General features: G+C 41.4%; 2 protein-coding genes across 10 annotated transcripts in view; one reads left to right on the forward strand and one right to left on the reverse strand.

The window, feature by feature from the left end:
• Positions 1-10,069, forward strand: part of RBL2 (RB transcriptional corepressor like 2) — a 45,905-nt gene extending 35,836 nt beyond the window's left edge. For 2 of the 3 annotated variants that reach the window (XM_032612605.1, XM_032612606.1), the window contains exons 18-22: positions 3,216-3,287; positions 4,204-4,309; positions 5,281-5,486; positions 6,098-6,262; positions 8,610-10,069. In XM_032612605.1, the coding sequence (XP_032468496.1) occupies positions 3,216-3,287; positions 4,204-4,309; positions 5,281-5,486; positions 6,098-6,262; positions 8,610-8,780 (720 nt within the window). In that variant the 3' untranslated portion in view covers positions 8,781-10,069. The remainder of the gene's footprint in view (positions 1-3,215; positions 3,288-4,203; positions 4,310-5,280; positions 5,487-6,097; positions 6,263-8,609) is intronic. The other variant, XR_004346867.1, reaches the window with a different exon arrangement.
• A 44-nt stretch (positions 10,070-10,113) lies between these two features.
• On the reverse strand, positions 10,114-19,501 carry AKTIP (AKT interacting protein). Of its 7 annotated transcripts, none has more exons than XM_032612611.1 (10): positions 19,361-19,501; positions 16,856-16,969; positions 15,487-15,692; positions 13,206-13,270; positions 13,021-13,121; positions 12,415-12,503; positions 12,238-12,336; positions 12,038-12,145; positions 11,176-11,236; positions 10,114-11,005 (listed from the first exon to the last, which is right to left on the reverse strand). In XM_032612611.1, exons 2-10 carry the CDS (start codon positions 16,895-16,897, stop codon positions 10,898-10,900), a joined length of 879 nt encoding a protein of 292 aa, XP_032468502.1. In that variant the 5' UTR covers positions 16,898-16,969; positions 19,361-19,501; the 3' UTR covers positions 10,114-10,897. The 7 variants fall into 7 exon arrangements, with proteins under 7 accessions (XP_032468502.1, XP_032468498.1, XP_032468503.1 ...); XM_032612607.1 differs by having other exon boundaries at positions 10,114-11,008; XM_032612612.1 differs by having other exon boundaries at positions 19,357-19,500.
• Between the last annotated feature and the right edge of the window lie 2,546 nt (positions 19,502-22,047).

Genomic DNA, 22,047 nt, shown 5'->3' on the forward strand with positions numbered 1-22,047 from the left:
TTTCTCTTTTGATTTGACTTACTGGTTATCTAGGTGTGTTAATTTCAACATATTTGTGAGTTTCCCAAATTTCTGTTAATGATTTCTAGTTTCAATCCATTGTGGTCAAAAAACATACTTTGTATTAATTACTTCAATCCTTTTAAATTTATTGAAGCTTTGTAGCCTAGCATATGGTCTGTCCTGGAGAATGTTCAGTATGCACTTGAGAAGAATGTGTATTTTATTGTTGGGTGGAGTGTTCTATAGATGTCTGTAAGGTTTTTTAGTGTTTTTTATAGTGTTAAAGTCTTCTGTTTCTTTGTTGATCTTCTATCTAGTACCCATGCATTATTGAAAGTGGGGTACTGAGCTCTCTAAATATTATTGAATTGCCTATTTCTCCCTTCATTTCTGTCAGTTTTTACTTCATATATTTTGGTACTCTGTTATTAGGTGCATGTGTTTTTTGTTTGTTTTTTTTGCATGTGTGTTTTTAATTGTTGTACCTTTCTGATGGATTGACCCTTCATCATTATGAAATGTCCCTTTTTATCTCTAGTAACTTTTATTTTTTGTTTTAAAGTCAGTTTTATAGTGTGATATTTGTATAGCCACCCAGCTTTCTTAGGGTTGCTGTTTGCACGATATACCTTCTTTCCATCATTTTCTTTCATATCTGTTTGTTTGTTTTAATGTAAAGTGTGTCTCTTATAGGGAGTATAGTTGGATCTCTTTTTTAATCTAGTCAGACAATTTCTGCCTTTGATTTTGTTGTTTAATCCATTCATATTTTAACATAATTGTTGTAACTAGATTTACATCTATCACTTTACTTTTTGTTTTTTATGTATGTCTCATGTCTTTCAGATACTCTCTTCCTCCTTTACTGCTTTCATTTTCATGTGCATTCATGGCATTTTAATTTCAGTGATGACTTTTTTTTTTTTTTTGCGGTATGCGGGCCTCTCACTGCCGTGGCCTCTCCTGCCACGGACCACAGGCTCCGGACGTGCAGGCCCAGCAGCCATGGCTCACGGGCCCAGCCGCTCTGCAGCACATGGGATCCTCCCGGACCGGGGCACGAATCCACATCCCCCACATTGGCAAGTGGACTTCCAACCACTGTGCCACCAGGGAAGCCCTCAGTGATGACTTTTAAACTTTATTTTTCTTAGTGGTTTCTTTGAGGCTTACCATGTACTTTTCTTTTTCTTTTTGCTCTATTCCCCCCCCCCATTTTTTTGCCCCATCTTTATTGATATATAATTGACATATCACATTGTATAAGTATAGAATGTACAGTGTGATAATTTGATACATGTATATATTGTATTATGATTACCACCCAGCTACTTTTTCTTGGTAGTAAGAATATTTAAGATCAACTCTCTTAGCAACTCTCAAGTATACAATTCAGTTTGTTAACTATAGTCATCATGCTGCAAATTAGTTCCCCAAAATTTATTCATCTTATAACTGGAAATCTGTACCCTTCGATCAGCATCTCCCCACTTCCTCCAACCCCCACATATACATCTTTACTTACGAAAACCAGCTTCAAATTTAGAGTAACTGAATGCCAGCGAGATATAGAAGTGTTACTTCTATGTAACTGTTTCATTTTTGTTATACAGTGGTAGTATTGTTATACATATTATATCCATGAATGTTATAAATTCAAAAACATTGTTATTATTTAATATTTTTATGACTTTTAAAGGAGCTGAGACAAGAAAGGAGTGCAAGTATTTATTTATAGCTTTTATCATGTTAACCTTATTCACTATTTACTTATTTACCTTATTTCTCTCTGTTGGTTCCCGGGGATTTGAGTTGTCATCTGGAGTCATTTCCTTAGCCTAGAATAGCTTTCCTCCTAATCTCCTCCTTTGTGCTGTTTTTGGCAAATATATATATCACGTTTCTTCATGTATGTATGCTGTTTTATACAATTTTTAAAAAATCAGTTAAGAGAAGAAATATGCATTTTATACTGCCTTTCCAGTTACATAACAATCTTTACCATTGCTGTTTTTTCACTTGTATTTGAATTTGTGTGGGGTCACTTAACTTTTTTTTTTTTTTTTTATTTAATCTATTTATTTGGCTGTGTTGGGTCTTTGTTGCTGCGCACAGGCTTTCTCTAGTTGCGGCAAGTGGGGGCTGCTCTTCATTGCAGTGCACGGGCTTCTCATTGCGGTGGCGTCTCTTGTTGTGGAGCACAGGCTCTAGGCGCGTGAGCTCAGTAGTTGTGGTGCACGGGTTTAGTTGCCCCGCGGCATGTGGAATCTTCCCGGACCAGGGCTTGAACGCGTGTCCCCTGCATTGGCAGGTGGATTCTTAACCAGTGTGCCACCAGGGAAGTCCTGGGGTCACTTTTATTATGAAGAACTTTCCTTAGTATTTTCATGTAAGATGGTTCTGCTAGCAGCATATTTTCTTTCTTTATATTTATGTGAGATTGTATTTATTTCACTTTCATTTATGAAAGATAACCTTGTTGGATACTGGATCCTTAGTTTTTACTTTGTCCATCGTCTCATAGCCTCCATGATTTCTAATGAGAAGTTTTCTGTTACTTTATCGGAGTTTCCTAGTAAGCAAAAAGTTGCTTTTCTCTTGATGCTTTCAAGATATTCTCCCTTTCTTCGGCATTCAGCTTTTTTACTCTATGTCTTGGTATGGAGCTCTTTGCATTTGTCCTACTTGGAATTTGTTAAAATTCGTGGATATATAGATTGTTTTTAAAATAAATTTGGGAATGTTTCAGCCTTTATTTCTTTGAACATTTCTTTCAGCTCCTCTCCCTCCCCTCCTCCTGGTACTCCCACACTCTCTTGGTGTGCCACATTTCTCTGAAGCTCTGTTAATTTTTCCTCATTCTTTTCTTTTCTCTGTTCTTTGGATTGCACAACTCCATCTTCAGGTTTGCTAAGTGTTTTTTGCCAGTTCAAATCTAGTGTTTCATTCCTCTGATGAATTTTTTGTTACTATAATTTTTTATTCTAGGTCTTGGCTCAAATACCATTTATTCCCTCTGTTGTTACTGAATTTTAGTAGATTTTCTTGAATATATATTTCTTCATTTGTTATATGCCCCTAAAAGGCCATTTCCAGAGGCTTTAAATGATGTTTTTTAATATAATTTTCACTGGGGAGCAGGTTCACGGACCATCTCATAGTATTATGCTGGAAGTCAAATTCTCTCTCAGAGAACTCTTATTCTTTGCCAGGTCACAAAAGAAGACAAGTCCTTCCAGAATATTATGCGTTGCTATAGGACTCAGCCGCAGGCCCGGAGCCAGGTAACTTACTACACTTTCTCTCATGGCTGAAAATAAAGATCAAAGTCTTTGAGGCATACAAAAAAGTTAACTACAGTTGATTCTCTCATGGCTGAAAATAAAGATCAAAGTCTTTGAGGCATACAAAAAAGTTAACTACAGTTTTTTCTCCAGGATAAAAAACTAAGGTTCTACTTTAAGGGAAGTCTTTATTTTAATCTTATTTAATTATTGACAGATAGCAACGCATCTTGATTAACAGACAGCTACACATCTTGACTAGTTTAAGTTCTCTTTTCACCAAAAGGTAATGATGTGAAATAACTGATTCCTTTTTAATTCAGATAATCACAAGATAGATGTAAATTAGGAAGGTGTTTGGATTCTATGTCACCTTGAATTCAGTCTGGTTTAGGAAACCTAATGCTGTACATTTAACCAAAACAGCATTAAGTGAAATTTTAAAACTCATTTTACTTTTAATGCTATTCATTTGTTTCAAGAGGTAGGTAGGTATGTGAGATCTTTGTATTGATATTTGACTTAGAATGACTTGATTTTACAATTGCATATTATTACTGCTCTGTAGTATTGTAGGCAGTACTTGGAAGTTGAAGCCTGACAGGCCCTGATGTAAATCCTGTATCTGTTATTTAATAGATATGTAACCTTGGCTGCATTTATTAACCTCCCCCGAGTAGGAAAACTACTACTATACGGAGTTGTGAGAGTTAAATAACATGTCAAAGTCACATAGTCTAGGATGTGCTCAATAAATAACTCGTTTCTGTTCCCTTCTCATGACCTGTCTAAAGGTGTATAGAAGTGTTCTGATAAGAGGGAAAAGGAAAAGAAGAAATTCTGGCAGCAGTGATAGCAGAATAGAAGGCTTCAATAAATAACTCGTTTCTGTTCCCTTCTCATGACCTGTCTAAAGGTGTATAGAAGTGTTCTGATAAGAGGGAAAAGGAAAAGAAGAAATTCTGGCAGCAGTGATAGCAGAAGCCATCAGAATTCTCCAACAGAACTAAACAAAGACAGAAGTGAGTGGGATCTTTATGAACTTATAAAATGAAATTAAAAGCTTCTCTTATTTTTTAGGCCTAGGACTAAGGATTAACAAATTACTGTTGTAGAAACTATGAAAATATTTTATTGGCAAAAGATTTGTTGGACAATAAACCAAATTCTAAATTTAGTCACACAGCTGTTTGTCCTTTATCCCGTGGCTTTGAGGCACATTGTGCATAACACTTTTCTCTAGAGGGATTAGCAAAGGATGGAGAAGGCAGGCATTTGTTGACTTGAGTTCGAGAAAAATGTGGCATGTTGACAGAAACCATGCTATGGAAACACTATCCTTAATTGTTGGTTTATACCACTTAATGCAGGGCTCAGGTCCTAGAAAGCTTGGTGTAAATTAATGAAAACTACTCAGTAAGCCCTTGCTACATTAATAGCATGGTAGTACAGTTAGTATTTTTTTTTTTATTAATTAATTTCTTTCTGGCTGCATTGGGTCTTTGTTGCTGCGCATGGGCTTTCTCTAGTTGCGGCAAGCTGGGGCTACTCTTCGTTGCATTGCGTGGCCTTCTCATTGCGGTGGCTTCTCTTGTTGCGGAGCACGGGCTCTAGGCGCGTGGGCTTCAGTAGCTGTGGTGTGTGGGCTCAGTAGTTATGGCTCACAGGCTCTAGAGCGCAGGCTCAGTACTTGTGGCGCACGGGCTTGGTTGCTCTGCGGCATGTGGGATCTTCCTGGACCAGGGCTCGAACCCGTGTCCCCTGCTTTGGCAGGCGGATTCTTAACCACTGCGCCGCCAGGGAAGCCCTGAAGTTAGTATTTAATATCTTATCTGTGCTTTGCTCCTTGGTATGAAGAATAAGAGTGCCCACTTGCTGCTGTTCAGTAAGTAGAGCAGGTAGCCATTCACCCTTATCTTACTGAATTTTCTTTTTAAAAGCAATCTGCACTAGCAGTCTTCCTGTTTAACACTTTTTGTTCCACCGGTTATAGCCAGTAGAGACTCCAGTCCTGTCATGAGGTCAAGCAGCACCTTGCCAGTTCCACAGCCTAGCAGTGCCCCTCCTACACCTACTCGTCTCACAGGTGCCAACAGTGATGTGGAAGAGGAGGAGAGGGGAGACCTTATTCAGTTCTACAACAACATCTACATAAAACAAATTAAAACATTTGCCATGAAGTACTCACAGGCAAATGCAGTAAGTTTGATGAGGATCATTTCACACTTTTTTCACTTGTGAGGAATGAGGAATCACTTATGTTTGAGCTGCTTCTGTGTAAACTAGTTTTACAAATAATTCTTTTTGTTAAGTAAGACTAAGGAAGTCTCTAACAGAAATGATGGGCTTAACCAACAGAATTTCTACTGTTGTGAAGCATTAAACAAGATATTTGGATTCCCTACAAAGTATAGTAATATGAGACAGATTGCATAGGTTCAAATTATCCAAAACTTACCAGTTGTGGTGACCCTGCAAGTTATTTAACTTCCTCTGTATCTTGTTTCCTTATATATAAAATGGGACTAGAAGTAGTCCCTTGCTTATAGGGTTGTTGTGAGGATTAAATTACATAATGTATTTAAAATGCTTAAAACAGTGACTGGCACAAAGAAAGCACTTAGATGTTTGCTATTTGTATGGTTTTCTTTAGGTTAAATTTTTGCCGCTAATACATCACTATCTACCATTCATAAAGCTACTGATTTATTATACCTCTTCACTCTTTCAATAAAAATAACCATTTTCAAAAAAAAGCACCTGGTTAGAAATTTCGTTTACCTTTCTTAGAAATTTTTTTTGTTAAACAGATGGATGCTCCTCCACTCTCTCCCTATCCGTTTGTAAGAACAGGCTCTCCTCGCCGAATACAGTTGTCTCAAAATCATCCTGTGTACATATCCCCGCATAAAAATGAAGCAATGCTTTCTCCTCGAGAAAAGATTTTCTACTACTTCAGCAACAGTCCTTCAAAGGTGAGCCTAATATAAATCTTGGCCTTTATTAACCCCAAAATGCTTAGGATTCTAGAAACAGGGTTTTTGGGAAACCCTCAGAACTCACATGAGTGATGGGATCTGTCAAGGAAGAGTGACCAGTAAGTCCCAAAGCAGCAAAAAACAAGGGTTTGCGGGGAGAACTGTAGAGCTGGAAATAGGGTAAGGGATCTGGATTTTCATTCCTCCCATTTTCTCTTTGTACATTTGAATATTCTGCTGTAAATCTGGAATTTTATTTTTTTATTCCATTTGTAAAACTTTTAAAATTCCAAATTTCTGTTAGGGAAGGAAAATTTGGATCCCTTAACTGATTTATTTACTAAGTGCCTCCTTCTGGGACCGGAAGTGTCTCTGTCTCTGGATTCTCAGTCTAAGGGGAGAAAGGGGCATTTTGGACACTTGGACAGTGTCACATTAGCACAGATTTAAGTGGTAGCATCTGCCTCAGTCTGCAATGGGGAGGGAAGCTTGAGTGAAGCCTTGATGGATGAAAAGTTAGCAGATTGCTGAGGGGTAGAAGGAAGGGCATCCAGGATGAAGCAGATAAGGGAAGGGAAACAAAGTTCTTGAGGCAGTAAGGCTAGATCCTTAGGAATCATATGCTATGTTAAGGAGTGCACCCGCATCTTAAAGGTCCTTAAGTGATATTTGTATTTATAAAGATTGCTTAGGAAAAACACATATATAACACATTGCCTAGACTCTCAAAAAAATGCCAGTATCATGAAGAGATAGATGATAGATAGATGGTAGGGAGAGTACTGATCTAGAGTAAAGGAGACTAAACAGACATGACAGCCAAATGCAAGGCATGATGATTGATTGGATCCTGCATAGAAAAGCACAGCTATAAAGGATATTTGGGGGACAAGTGGGAAAACTGAATATTGACTTTAACATTAATGTTTATCTTTAAATTTCTGTTAAATGTCTTTGGTATTGATGATGGTACTAGATTATATAGACTGTACTGTATATAAATTTATACATATTAATGTACGATGTATAAATGTATGTTCTACATTAATGTATATTAATGTGTTGTGTATAGTAAGGTACACAATTATACAGTATATTCATAATATAATGATGTATACACATTATATACAAATAACATTTATACAATTAGTGTATACAGTTAACAATTTAAGGAATATTCAAGTAAATGGGAGACTAGAGATAGGAAGTGCAGAGCAGACTTAAGGGGACAAAGAGCAGAAGAGTCAGTCAGAGGAAAGCTTTCTTAAGACGGTTGAAATTTGAGAAGGTGCATATACTGATAATGAAAAACTGGTGGTTTTATTTAAAACCTCAGAAAATCCTATTATTTCAAAATAAAAGTAAAATAAATATCTAGGATTTGGTTTAAAACAATCTGGGGGGTGAGAAATGAATGAGGGGTATAGATCAAATAAGACTGGCCAAAATTGTTGAAGTAGGGTGATGGTCATGTGAGGGTTCACTATACACTTCTACTTTCCCTTATATATTTGAAATTTCCTATAATAAATGCCTATGAAATGTGCTCAGTATGCTTTCCACTAGGAAACATGGACAATGACATTAGCAGCACATGAAAAAAAAATTTTTTAACTACCAGAAAATAATGCAATAGCTAACTTTTGGGGCTTTGGAGAAACTTAGTGCTGAAGGCACCTATAAATAAATCCAGTCTCTCTAGCCCTCTGGCGAAGTTTTTCTCAATCCGAGTTCTTCATGTGAACCAGAGAATGCAGAAAATAATTGGCCTGAATTTTTCTCAGTTCTCCCAAGGATGACATGTAACTAATATCAATACATTCTAGAATTCTAGATCATACTAATAAATTACCTACAATGGATGCCTTAGGGAATTAAGACTTCTCTTGTGAAATTCCATGGCTGTTAAAAAATGAGTAACACTAGACTGGGGGAAAAATGGCCTAATACGGTGTAAAGTCGTGCTATTTTTTAAAAAAAGGAAAATGGAAATGTATGAAACTGATTAAATGTGGCATAACAATGTGATGCTCTATAACTTTTGTAAAAAAAAAATCATAAATTTGTGAACTCTTACATTGTGGAAAAGCTTACATCAAAATCACCTCTGGAGCTTGTTAAAAAATAGAAATACTCTGCTTCTATCCCAGATAGTCATCAATGTCAGGCAGCTGAGAAGTGAAAATTGGAAGGACATAAGATTTGGTAGTACGTTTCTTTATAAAGATGTTCAAACTCTTCAAGATAAACCGCTTAACTTATTTGAGGTTCTTTGACTTAACACTGAACTATGTATTAGAATTTTAAAGTTTTTATATTTATTTTTAACCCCCCGCCCCCCCAGAGACTGAGAGAAATTAACAGTATGATACGGACAGGAGAAACGCCAACCAAAAAGAGAGGGATTCTTCTGGAAGATGGAAGTGAATCACCTGCAAAAAGAATTTGCCCAGAAAATCATTCTGCCTTATTACGCCGTCTCCAAGATGTAGCTAATGACCGAGGTTCCCACTGAGGTTAGTCTGTTGTACTGAAACTGTCTTTTCACAAACTCTGTTTAGCAGCATCATGTAATGCATGCTGGATTATGGGGCTCTTTTCCTTAATCCTTCCAGTATCCTTAGGATATTTTTACTTATCCCAACTGCCTTTTTCCCTACCTTTCAGTGCTTGCCATCAAGGCTGCTTAGAATCCAAACTTGGATTTTTTTTTTTGACTCTTTGGCAAAGCTACTACAAGAATTGCAGAGAACAAAGCGCACTCAAACGTGTGTATAAGAGGTCTCTGTTAGCGTGTTCCAGCAGAGGAACTGTATTTCAATTCATTCCTACCTGGCCCTCATGAAAAGCAAAAGTAGGTAATTTTTGTCCTAAAACACTTGGTAGGAGTGTAAGAGTTTTGCATTCCTAAAAGGTAACAAGGTAGAGCGCCTAGATTTGAAGGTCCTAGGTTATTAGTCCAGTCTCCCATTCCCTTTGTGTAATTCTTCCCTCTCCCCATTAGGTGTGGTGCAGTGTGACAAGTGCTTGACTGGTGTGCAATGTGTGAGTGAACCTGTATAAGAAGTGGCACTTTAGGGCTTTAAAAAGCATGATTTTGTAACCCAGATTTTGCTGTATATTTGCAATGGCACTTTCTACAATGTGAACTTCATTAAGTACAAAACTTTTAGGCTGAACTTAATTCAGTATCTTCTTTGATGCTTTTGTACTTTTAAAAAATTGTTAAAGCCCCAGTAGCTACCTTTTGGGCATGTGTTTTAAATTCTCCATTTTTTGTTGATTGATAGGGATCAGCTGGCTAGTAAAGATTTTAAATCAAGTTGAATTAAGAGATTATGAAAAATTATGACCTCTTCCTTTAGGAGGCAGTTATCCAAAAGACGTGTGTCTTTATTAAGGTGATATATTTTAAATATCTTTGGGTGTGTTCCTGGAAGTTTAAAAAATAGATTGGAGAATTTAGGTTTTTATTAGTACATAGTACCATTTATACAAATTAGAAAATGTTAATTTAACAGCTACTGAATTATCTATATATACCTTTATTAATCATTATTGTTCCAGCAGTTTTAAAGTTGAATGAATAATCTTATTAGGGAGAAAATTCAATTGTAAATTGAATCAGTATAAACAAAGTTACTAGGTAACTTCATATTGCTCTGAAAGAAATATGGAACTTACTTACACTGTTCAATTAGAATAGTGTTCTGCAAAAATATTTATAAAACCTCTCAAGATACTTACTGCTACTGTAATTTTATATGAAAATAAGTATTTTTCAATAAAGCACTTATAAATTAATCTTTGTTTAGTTATATTGAGAAAAGGGTATTTAACGTCCTGCATAAATGACAAAAAACAATCATTTATTGGTTTATTGTCTCTACGAAACACATTAGTCATTCATCATTTAAATATCTGACTTCATTAGAAACCGTTTTAACACTTTTTCTCCGTCCTGCCATAAAAATACAATAAGTAATTTGCTTAAAAAAAAAACTATGAACAAGTGTTCTGGTTTCTTCTCACTCACCTAATATGTACCTCAGTGACAGCAGTTTGTATATCAGTAACACAGTAGGCTGAAGACTGAGGTTCAAATGCTCTTCCACTTAAAAGTGCTAATAAGCTATGGAAACTGCTCTCTCTATACATCTCCTCTCCATATCCTAACATATGTACACCTGAAACCACTGATTTAAAAATCATTCGATAGTGCTGAACTCCGCCTACTTCATTAGTTTAAATGAATGCAACTTACCTTTAGCATTATATTCAGAAAAATGCATAAGCCTCCAGGTCCCCAAGAATTTGGAGTACTGAACTAGATAACCACCCTGAAGACACTTCTGACAGAAGTAATGCATTACGTAAAAACCACCCTGAAGACACTTCTGACAGAAGTAATGCATTACGTAAAAACCACCCTGAAGACACTTCTGACAGAAGTAATGCATTACGTAAAGAGAGGTTTCCAGAACTTGCTGTTAGAACCTAAGCATACACGGACAACACTGACACCAGTCACTGCGCACACCATTTTACTCTGCAGGCAGTCCTTTGCCATTGGTCAGCTCTACTAGCCCAAGTCCAGCAGGAAAGTGCACAGTGCACCAGATTCGCCAGCTCTTAAGTTGCTACCGTTTTCTCTTCTTTACTGAAAGGTTGTACTGAGCCAGGCTTTACCCATGACAGGCCAGCAACGTGAACACTTTTATTGTGCTGTTCTTCAGGCTTCTTCTAGGCACAATGAAAAACAGACATTAAAAAATGACTGATGAGGGGATTTCAGCACTGTGCAAATTTGTTTCCTCAAAAGTTATTTGTATATACTGAGTAGTCTCCAGTGAAGTTATTTTAGAAAGGAAACAGTGAGTTAACGATTTCCAAACTGGTAATCTACTTACTTTCTGAGTTAGCATCTTCTCTCTGGCTTCATCATGTACAGAAGGATTCCACGGAGAAAAGCTTCAGGAAGAGAAAAATATTAAAAAATAGCTTACTAAATTTGTTTAACATCCATTTTTTTTTACATTTTTAACCCAGTTCCCCTAACAAAAGTTAACAAGGAACAATCTTTAATCAGTTGTCAATATGTAAGTTTTAGACATTATCTAAATGATTTTCTCACAGTTAACTATCCCTTAGCACTTTACATGGGTTAGCTCATTTAAGCCTCACAACCACCCCTGAAGTCCTATTACTTGAAGAAAGTGAGGCACAGTAAAATTACATAATTGCTCTGGGTCACCAAAGCCAGTAAGTGCAAAAGTCACTCAGTCTAACCATAGAGCCCAAGCCCTTGACCACTACCACTATGCACAGCAACACCAGTGCTGCCCAAGAGCTCCATCGCTTCCGTTTTCCATACTCCTGCAGACACCCTTCCTCAACATAAACTAACGCCATGCTCAGGGAACCCAGCATTCACACTATTCACTCTCACGCTGTTCAGTTGCCCTCCTTTCACCAAACCCGTAAGTCGGTTGGGGTATGGGAGTTTAAGAGGGGCTCCAACTGGAAAGAGAAGTCCTTACATTTGAACGAGCACATTACAAGGGTCCTTAGGAAACCGAAGTCATTAAATAGCTTGCTACTGGCACAATGTGTCAGTCCACGTTGAAAGCAGAAATCAAGCTGATACCAAGTTAGAAAGGTGGTAGGCTAACAGATTATACACTTTCCTTTTACATCCCCATTCTAAGGCCACCTGGAAAACAGCAGCGCAGTACTGCAAAGTGTACTTTATCTCGATAATGTACCACTCACCTAATTGCATAGGGGTCTTCTATTTTAGGCTGGTCAAACAAATGAGCAGCGCACACCTTAACACTGTCAACCACTTTACTTTTAAAAAGCTGAATATCTTTTTCGTACCTGTGTTAAAAGTTTAAATCAAAAGGTTACCAACATAATCTACTTTGCTATCTTTTCAAGTTTATCTTACATAACAAAGCAAAGTAACATACAGTACTGCAGCCTCCGGGTTTAGGGGGCTTGCTGTATCAATCTTGTAGAAAACTCTCCTTGCATACATCAATACTTGCCAAATATGATTATGGTTCCGCCTAAAGGGAAACATGGCAGGATTACTGAGGCTTCCTCTTGCTGGCTTATGTCACCACGCGAAACATTTATTTACTAACCTCCATTTTGCAAATGCTCTCTTCACATCCAGTTCACCTGAGGTGGGATCAACTAGCGGGTGAAAGACGGGAATATCAAACACCAAACGCTACATTGAAAGAGAGACACATCCTTTAATGGAAGCAATGGAGTATATTAAACCCACGCGGATAAGTTGTAAAAGAAGCTTCAGAACAAGGCAGTTTTGTTGCTTAAAGTCAAAGAGCTGCCTCAAGAGGGACACCTAACTACTTTCACCATTTTCCTGTAAGACTAAGTTTTGCAGTGAAGCAGGGGAAAAGTCGCCCTTCTCTACCACAGCATAACAATCGCAATTCACGTAGGGAGAGCTGTACTACAGCTTCCAGCCTCACCTGCACACCCTGAGCAGAGAAACAAGTAAAGCTGAAGGCAGAGGCTAGCATGGCAAAAGATGCAACAAAGCAAAAAATCCCCCTGAAAAGACTACCGAGTAGGCAAAACATTTCGGGAAACTGAAATCATAAAAGTATTAGGCCAGGAAAAGAACCAAGAAATCTTTAAAGCCCCTTAAACCCTCTTCCTGCAGTAAGGAGGGTGAGGAGGGTCCAAGAAAGAAAAGAAGCCAGACCGTATCCCCAACTTACTGGACAGTCACCATCTGGGTAGTTATCGGGGATGTAAACTGTAAACTTAAATACACCATCTTGATAAAGTCCATGCCGTATGAATATTACTCCAAACCACACTGTAGGAAAAAATAAAAACAGTTACGGGCTAAGTTTGTGTCAGAGGAACCAAATATGCTATAAAAAGAGCGAATCCTTCTTACTTAATGCAGATCGATAAGATGGCTGCACATAGACACCAGGTAACTTCTGCTTCACAACCAAGGTACTAAAACAGAAGCAGCAGAATAGTGAGATTGCACGGATGGAAACGACATACAGACCAAACCACCCACGTTCATTTTCTGAAAGAAGGAATAGTCCCTCGAAGGGCAGCTGATACTCTAACCATACAGACAGAGTCATCACAATCTCTCACCTGGCCCTGACTGCTGCCTGTTTACTGGTTTCATAACACATGCTTACAGAGAAACACAGCCAAATAAGGGCCCCAGATTAAGAAATTAAAGCCGAACAGGGATACACAATCAGGTTTTCCACCCAGAAATCAGCTTCCCCAAAACACCATCTTGGAAACCAACCTGTAGGTAATTCTGGACATCACATTTTAGGTCAGTGCGAGTATCTGTACGATTATTGCTTTTGTGACCACGAACAACACATCTTACCCACACACATTTAAAAGCCTTTTTAAAATACAACTTTAGGTAATTAAGACATTAAAATCCCATGGAATTACCCTCATTTGGGGGTCATTTTAAGTTTGAACACCAGTCGGTGCGGCAGTGTTCCTGGTAGAAGGCAGGCAGCCTGAGGCGCTCACACTGTACTCTGCTCCTGAATTTACCCCCAACTCAGACACTTGAACTCTGTGGGCCGTGGCGTGGGAAACGGTGGGTGCTGAAACAAGGGAAGACAGAGGCTGCACTGGCTCTTCTGGGACCTGGTCACCTGACAGCCATTCTGCTCTGTTCCTTTTTTAGCTGAGCTATGAGCCTAAACAAGTAACACTGTGACCAGACCTTGAAAAGAACAATGTTGACTGAGGGTCTGAAGACACATTAACCTGCCAATCCTGAATGTTACTGCAAAGCAGCTTGTTGGACCTCAGCTGACTGTTTTTATTTATGACCTGTGTGCTACCACACTTATATTTCAATCATTTTAAAGTAGTTATTCCATTTTTAACTCATATAATTCAGCATGTCAACAGCAGCATGGTTGACAGATGGATCTACTACAGTGAGGTTTGCCAAAAAGGCAATTTTGTGTCCTAATACAGACAGCAGATTTAATGCCACAATAGAAGCCTGTCCAACTCACTGCCTCGCCTCAAACACAGGCTTCCATTATAAAGCTAAAGGGACCTGTGCTACCAAATCACACTCGCCGTTTACACTGCGGCCTCAGACCCTCTGACCATTACAACGTTAGCACAGTGAGGGACGGCTGGAGGATGCTTTTAAAATTAAACTTCATATACAAAGGAAGTTTTACATGACTGAAATTCAGAATTAATTCTCCAGACGTTCTGCCCATATAACAAATGAGCAAATCAAATGCCATCTGCACTCAATCACTATTTGAGCCCCTCTGATGGGCCAAGCACTGTGGCACCACTACTAGACGCTGCAGAAGTGCCCATCTCCTCACACTCTACTGATACATGCAACTTCAGTCCAGTTTCTGTCTTCTGTGACTAGTCAAGTTCTTACTTACATGGAGCCCAAATCTTTAAAACTTCCCCATAATGGCCTAGTTCTGCCCCTGGGGGTCATACAGAATAAGTCAAATCCCCTTTCTAATGACGGACCTTCAGGTGAAGACAGCTTTAATAAGTACTTTCCAGGTTTTCTCCAAGTCAGTGGTTCCCGTTCCTTCAACTGCTGACTGCCATGGTCAGGCTTCCTGACCTCCGCCTACTGGGACCATCTCCTCCTGGGACCATCTCTTTTGGGGACCCTCTCCTCAGTCTGTCAGGATAGATGCCTCTTACAGGGTGATCACCAGAATGGAGCACAAACCTCCAGCTGGGTTTGACCCAAGAAAGAATAGATCGCCACCCTCCCACTGTCCCACCCTCTACAACAACCTCTTCAGAGGTGAATTCCTCACCTCATATAAAGGTAGACCAAAATTAAGTTCCTGGATGCTTAATAAATCTGTTTCCCCCTCCTCTTGCTCTCCAAAACAGACATGGAAATTAAAGCACACATTTGCCTTTAAATCTTACTTAGCCAAGCTCTCAATAAGAATCATTACTTTTAGAAGAGGATATTTATATAACACCACTTAGGCCTTGGTGAAGAAAGGTTATATTGCTAGCAATAGAGTCCATCCTATATACATTAAGGCTAATACTGGAGGGGGATGGGTTTGAGCTTTAAGATTAAATGGCTGCTATTTACTGAGTCCTTCAGAATAAGTTTCATTCTTCACCTTCAAGGGTCATTCAAAAGTTAACCAGTTAGTTTCAGAACTTACAATTCCGCAAGAAGGGAGTATTCCAGGTAGAAAGGTCCGTAAGAAGCATGCGTGCCATTTGCTGGCTGTGTTGCCGGGGCAGGAGATGAAGGCTTAGTTATGGGCAAAGCATTTTTGGGAATAGAAGGCAGCTGTTTCTTTGGAGCAGTGCGTGGAGGACTGGTTTTCACATCCCCTGTTAATGTCTTTTCTTCACCATCAGATCGCTATTCAAGATGAAGCGGTGAGAACATTTGTTAGGATGATTCTTAAATCACAAGACTACATGTGATGTCCTTTAGTCTTTGACTGAAAAGCTGGAATTACTCTTTTACAAGGACATCCTAGCACCATGATCAAGATGACCTGAAAGTCTGTTGAGCAGGCAGGCTATTACAGAGAGCAGAGCAAAGCTGAAGCAAGACTAAATCATAAGACAATTCATTCATCAGCTGCATCCTATAAAGACAATAAGGCCAATATTTACAGGATTTACTTGAAACGGAGAAAGAAATGGTTTCTCCCGGTGACCCCAGAAAGAGGACAAGGGGTTACTACACAATTAGACAAGACTAGAAAGGTCCCCTAGCATTTAGCTGTAGAAAGTCGGGTGCTAAGCATCTCAAAATAAATAGTATAGAGGACTGAAAGCAGTCACTACCTGATGTCACCACTTCGGTTAGAAACTAAGAATGAAGCTATTCTCTCACTTGCATGGGTCTGATTTTGATCTTGTCCCTAATGGACACATTTGCACATTTGGACTATCATCAGTATAAACTGTCATTCTTAGTCAAAGACAGAGGGGTAAATGAGTCAGAGACTAAACTATCGTCTCATAGGCATCTCCTCGGCTCAAGTGCAGTCAAAGCCTGAATTAGCTGTATTAAAAGCGTACACAGCATCGTGTACAGGAAAAAAGATTAACAGTGGTGTTCTCTTACACGTGGAATTATGGGTGACATTCATTTTCTTTTTGTTTGTGTATTTTAAGCTTCCCTAAAATGTATTTTATTTAGAAAACTTAAACCAGTGCCCTCAAGCCTGACTTGACCATATTGGACTGGTCTTGCCCAACACTTCTCTAACCATGAAATCTTGCAGTTTGTCAAAAGACTGCTACAATAAAGTGTCTCAAATTTCATCATGTGTAAATATAACCTAAGTCAAAATAACAGCATTTTGATTACTAGAATGATTTCTATTTGAGATGTGATCTTGGTCTCAGAAACTGACTTTAATCAACCAAATAATTGTTTCCCAAAAGTAAAACCTAAACTAGAAAAACAAGGTCATTTTGTTAAGATTGTAGGCAACCTTGGTATGAATTATTTTGGCCTCTGTTCTGACACAAATGGGTTTCCTCAGTAAATTTATCAACTATACCTACTTTGCGTACAGAGCTTGTAGACATGCTCCAGAAAGGGTTCATAACGTGTACTCCAAACAAAGAAATTCAGTGGTCTGTGTCATCAAACTCTTCCGTCCGCAGAATTCACTTTACCTTAAAATGAGATGGGAAAACAGAGAAACAGACCAACACCAACAGTTAAGACTTCTGAAATAGTTAAGAACTAAATCTGTATCTCTAAGCAGAAATACAGTATAATGTTATATAACATGTAGTTATAAAAACCTAGGGGGAAAAATCTTTAGAAATAGTTTCCTTCTATACCCCCTCCCTCTCCTGACTCCAATTTCTTTCCCATCTTTAAATGCCGACAGGAATCTGTGTACCAAGTCCTTGGCCAGGATTCAGAATATTCAGTGACACAGTTCAGCTCTGGTGCCAGAAGTGCAAAAGATATGGACTACAGCAGCTGCTACTAGCATAATGTCTAGGCATTTAACTACTGGGAAAGCCAGGTTCAGAATGCACTGTGCCCACTGACACAAAAGGTCTATCACAGTTCTCAGGGTTATGGCAATTAAAGATCCAAGGGAGCTGATTTGAGAGTGTCTTAAGTACAGAATGATTCTCTCCAACAAAACTAGCAACCAAAGGCAGAGCATACGAGACAGAGGGGGAGGGAGACCTGGGTCCTGTCTGGACCATCCACAAAACAAACAAAAAACGACCTTTTCCAACTGCTTCAAGTGTGGAAACAGCAGGATTATGCGAAGTGGATAAGAAAGCATGTTTCAAAAGTCACAAAGTCAGTGGGTCATTTACTAAAAATATAAAGGAAGAGGCAAAGGACAAGCAGCAAGCGGAGCGTAAGAACAGTAATTTGTCTGCTCTGGTGACTTCCCCCAGGCTTGGTCATGTTTAAAACAGAGCTCTGCTAAATTCCTACTTGCACCAGTCAACCAGCTGAAGGTGAAAAGGGTAAAAATTTAAAGCAACATTTTACAAAATTTGTAAGAAGCAAATCATTAGAGAAGCACGTACCAGGTGTCCCTAATCAGCAAAAATTTGTTTTCTGCCGAGCCTATGACATCCACAGGTGGGTCCCATACCCTACCAGTGCCCATTACTGCTGCTTTGCTTTCCAAGATACAATGCCACCCAATAATTGAATCCAAGTAATGAGGATTCTGGTTCTCCCACCTACCTGATGACTTACATCCAGTAAGCAGCAACTTATTGCTGAGAGCTCCCTGCAAATCTGCCTTTAAAGGTAACTATGATACAAGCCCAAATGGCTGGGACATCAAAACTGTGTGGGTGTGTATGTTCCTGTTTGGTGCAAATAAGAGCAACACTGGTTTTCAGATCCAGAGTATCGTGCAGCACCCAACCATCATCTCGAACAGACCTGATTTGACAGGGAATCCTGTCCCCCTGGGATACAGCGCTCACCACCATGTAAATTTACTGGGGTGGATCAGTCACCTGTAAGGTCCCTTCCAAGTCTAACACGTAAAGATTCTATGACCTTGCCCTTAAGAATCAAATAAAACTTAGCCCCAGTTCCTCCTGTCTTTAAGAAGGAGGTATTGTCTACTGCTGCCTTTGTTTCCAGCGACGACATAATCGAGAAATTGTAGCACGCTTTTCATGAGCAACTACACTCTTTAATAGCTATCTACTTTACCCAGGCACAGTACAGCATTTTTCCAACAGGAGTGACATAGATGGAAGAAAACACAAGGCACGTCCTACTCATTCCGAAACAACTTTAGAATTTCTGCTGGTCTGGTCGTACAAACAACACATGATTGTCTCTCTTTATATCATACAGCTGAGAAGTCGTAGCTCGGCCCTATAAGAATGATCCGCACCTGTCCTGAGCCAAAACTTAAGAGACGGGCGGTGCTTACCTCCTATGTACCAGAGTTCCTAAATAGGCACATCACCCCGAACAGCCTTAAATTCCATGTTAAGAGGCGACGGAGCAGGGCCCAGGGAAAAGATGAAAACAGCCTCGGCCCCGTCTCTCCGGGGACAGCCGGGACGTGCACCCGCGCCCGGGGCGGAAACCCATCTCCGCACACGCAGGGAATCTGGACAAACCTGTCTCGGGATGATGCAAGGCAGGAGCCAAATCCCGACCTCGCAGATAGCTCGCGGCCGGCCAGGCCCGCGAGACCCTCTGGTGGGGGGGCTGCGAGCCTCGGACGCCCCCGTCAACCTGGGAGCGGGGACAGAGCCGGGAGTGGGGAGGGGGCCGAGGAGTGTGGGCCTCGGACAGGGCAAACAGGTCCGGCCCACCTCCCCTCCTCGGGCCGGCCCGGCCACGCTCCCGGGCAGCCCCCAGCGCCAGGCCCCGGGCCCCGCGGCGGCCGGTGCAGCAGGTGCCTACGAACGCGGACAGGTGCCCAGCCCCGCCCCCGTGTCCCAGTGCGGCCGCCGTCGCTACGGAGTCGAGGGCCCCTGGTAGGGTATACAAATGCCGGCCCCGAGGACGCTGGCGGTCCGCGTTTGAGAACTCGACAGCCCTCGCGTACCTACCACCGGCCTGGCAGCGCACCCCACTTCGGTGTTTTTAATGCAGTGCTCCCAGCTGCAGAGCGCCGTCGCGGCCCCTCAGCATCTCTGGCCGCAGAGCCAGCCCAGCCCCTACCTACTCCCCGCCCCGCCCAGCCCGGCTCCCAGCCTCCGGATCCGCCCCCTGCCCCCCTCCCTTGGGCCCGGACGCTTCCGCCCAGCCTCGCGGCGCCGAGTGGCTCCTATACCTGTCCGTCAAGGACGTTCTTCCGGGGGCGTTGGGGCGGCGGCACTAGGTCCTGCCAATCAAATCTGCTCGGTTCGGGTGGGGCCGCACTTGACCCTCCCCTTACGTAACAGCGTCCAGAGGGAACTGTCAGTCACGGAAGTATCGGCCCCGGGGGAGGGATGGGGCGGAAACAAACGCCGGTACATAATTGGTCACAGCGTCCGCCAGTCACCATGGAGACCCGCCCACAGGTTTGTGCGTGGCCACCGCTGTTGTTCAGGCGGGCTAGGGCTGCGGGTTTTCCAAACCCGAGGCAGGGCGGGGCCGGGCTTGGGGCAGGAATTCGAGAGAGGGGCCCGGTCGCCGCCCGACCGCCTGGTGCCCGCCCCTGCTCGGTCCTCAGTCCCTGGCGTCGCTGCGGGGCCCGAGACCGCCACGTCGGGTCCGCCCGACGTGGGAGGGGCTGGGGCCGCTGTCAGGTTGATAGACCCTGTAAGAACTTCTGGTGTAACATTGAGAAACGCCCATTTTCTGTGTCAAAGAATGGAGGAGCGAAGGGATGCAGAGGATGGGAGCTAAACTCCCAACTCATCCCTTGGCAGTAGCGCTGCCAGAAGGCTTTTTAAAAAGTGTACGTATCGGACCCAACCTATAGAATCCCAATCCGGGGGGTGGTGAGTACCAGGAATTTACATTTTTCACAAATTCCTCTGGTAACTTTGGTACGGACTGAAGTTTGAGAACCTCTCATGGTAACGTAGCGCCTGGTCCTCTGATTTTTTTTTTTTTTTAACCTAACAAAGGTGATCCGGAACACCTTTACCACATCTAACTCCTCACTGTTCAAAAACCTTCCACGGGAACCGTTTCAGACTGAATAAAATGTAAACTTAGCCTGATTTACAAGGCACACCCTATGCTGACCATATTCCCGTCTCATTTCCCACGTTTTTCTCCAGCCTCATTCTGTGACGGATGCTCTTGGCTTACACCCTCCGAGCCTTTTATTACGATGGTGCCTCCTCTCGGGATGCCCTTCCAATCTCCACCTAACTCAGTATCTTACACTCAGAAGAGGAGGAGTATACCCTGATCAGGTTGTTTGTTCAATTTTTGGTTGCCTTTGAAATTCTGGTAAAATGACCTCCTTGTAAAATGGCAGACAGCCAAACTCCCCTAATCCCAAGGGTTGGTTCTGAAATCCAACTTCCTCCTCTAGCGAAAACATTCCTGAGCCACTTCCTTTTGTCCAGTTTGAATACACTTAGGAATGTTATAATGCCCTTCCTAATATTAGTCTCAATCAATATAAAGAGGAAGATAAACAGGAAATCCTTTCTCCTGGCCACAGGTGGTCTCCCTTGGCACCTCTCTCTGACCCAATCCCTCCTAAACTTCTTGGCAGTCTCATCCTCTCCTAAACTTTTTTCTGATCTCACCTTCTACCCTCCTCCTTGGAAATCTATCCCTTCCCTCAGCTTCACCAAGGACTCACATATATTTCTCCAGCTCGGACCTCTCCACTGAGCTTCAGCTGCACGTATCCAACTGCCCATTTGGCACCAGACGCTTCAGACACATATCAGAATCCTTACAGCCGCACATGCCAGAAAACCCAACTCAAATCGGCTTGCATAGCCAGGGGATTTGCCTCACATGTAGGGCAGTTTCCAGGGGTGGCACTCTGGGCTTTAGGCACTGCTTTCAGGCTGGTCGCAAGATGGCTGCTGCCATTCCAGACACACCTAGATGTGACAATGTCTAGCAAAATAAAAAGCATCCTTTTCTCCCAAAGGTCTTTTTCGAAGAACAAGAAACCCTTTCCCAGAAGCTCCCCCCAAGCGGTGCTTACCAGAAATGAGTCACTGGGTCTCTGCCCTCAATGAAACCAGTCAAGGGCAGGTGGAATGAGTCTGCCATGATTGGCTAGGACTCAGCAAGATTTACCCCAGATCCCTGGCCTTCAGACAGAGAAGTGATATGATTGGATTTGTAGTTTGAAAAGGCCACTTTGTATGGAGAACAGATTGTACAAATACAAGAGCGTGTGGGAAACCACTGCGGTGGCTCAGCAAGACACCATTGCATGAATTTGACGGTGGAGATGGAGAAGCGAATGAGTTCAGATATTTAAGAGGTAGAATGGACAGGACTTGGCCATGGATTAGATATGGAGGGTAAGGGGTTGAAGACAAGGGGGAGTATCATGGATGGAGCCTAGATTTTGACTTGAGCTACTGGGTGAATAGTGAGGCCACTCACTGAGATGAGACACAGTAAGCCATACTGTTTACGAGGGTGGGGGAGATGGGGAAATAGTTCTTTTTGGGATAGGCAACATTTGGGGTGTTTCTGTAAGTACTGTTGCTTGCGTACCTGGTAACCATTTCCCCCTTCTTCATTGCTAACAGAGCCTTGATTTTTGTTGAGGAGCCCCACCCTTCAGTGGTTTCCTGTTGCTCTTGGGACAAAGACCAAACTC

This window comes from Phocoena sinus, chromosome 19, assembly GCF_008692025.1.
Source record: "Phocoena sinus isolate mPhoSin1 chromosome 19, mPhoSin1.pri, whole genome shotgun sequence".
Lineage (NCBI taxonomy): Eukaryota > Metazoa > Chordata > Mammalia > Artiodactyla > Phocoenidae > Phocoena > Phocoena sinus.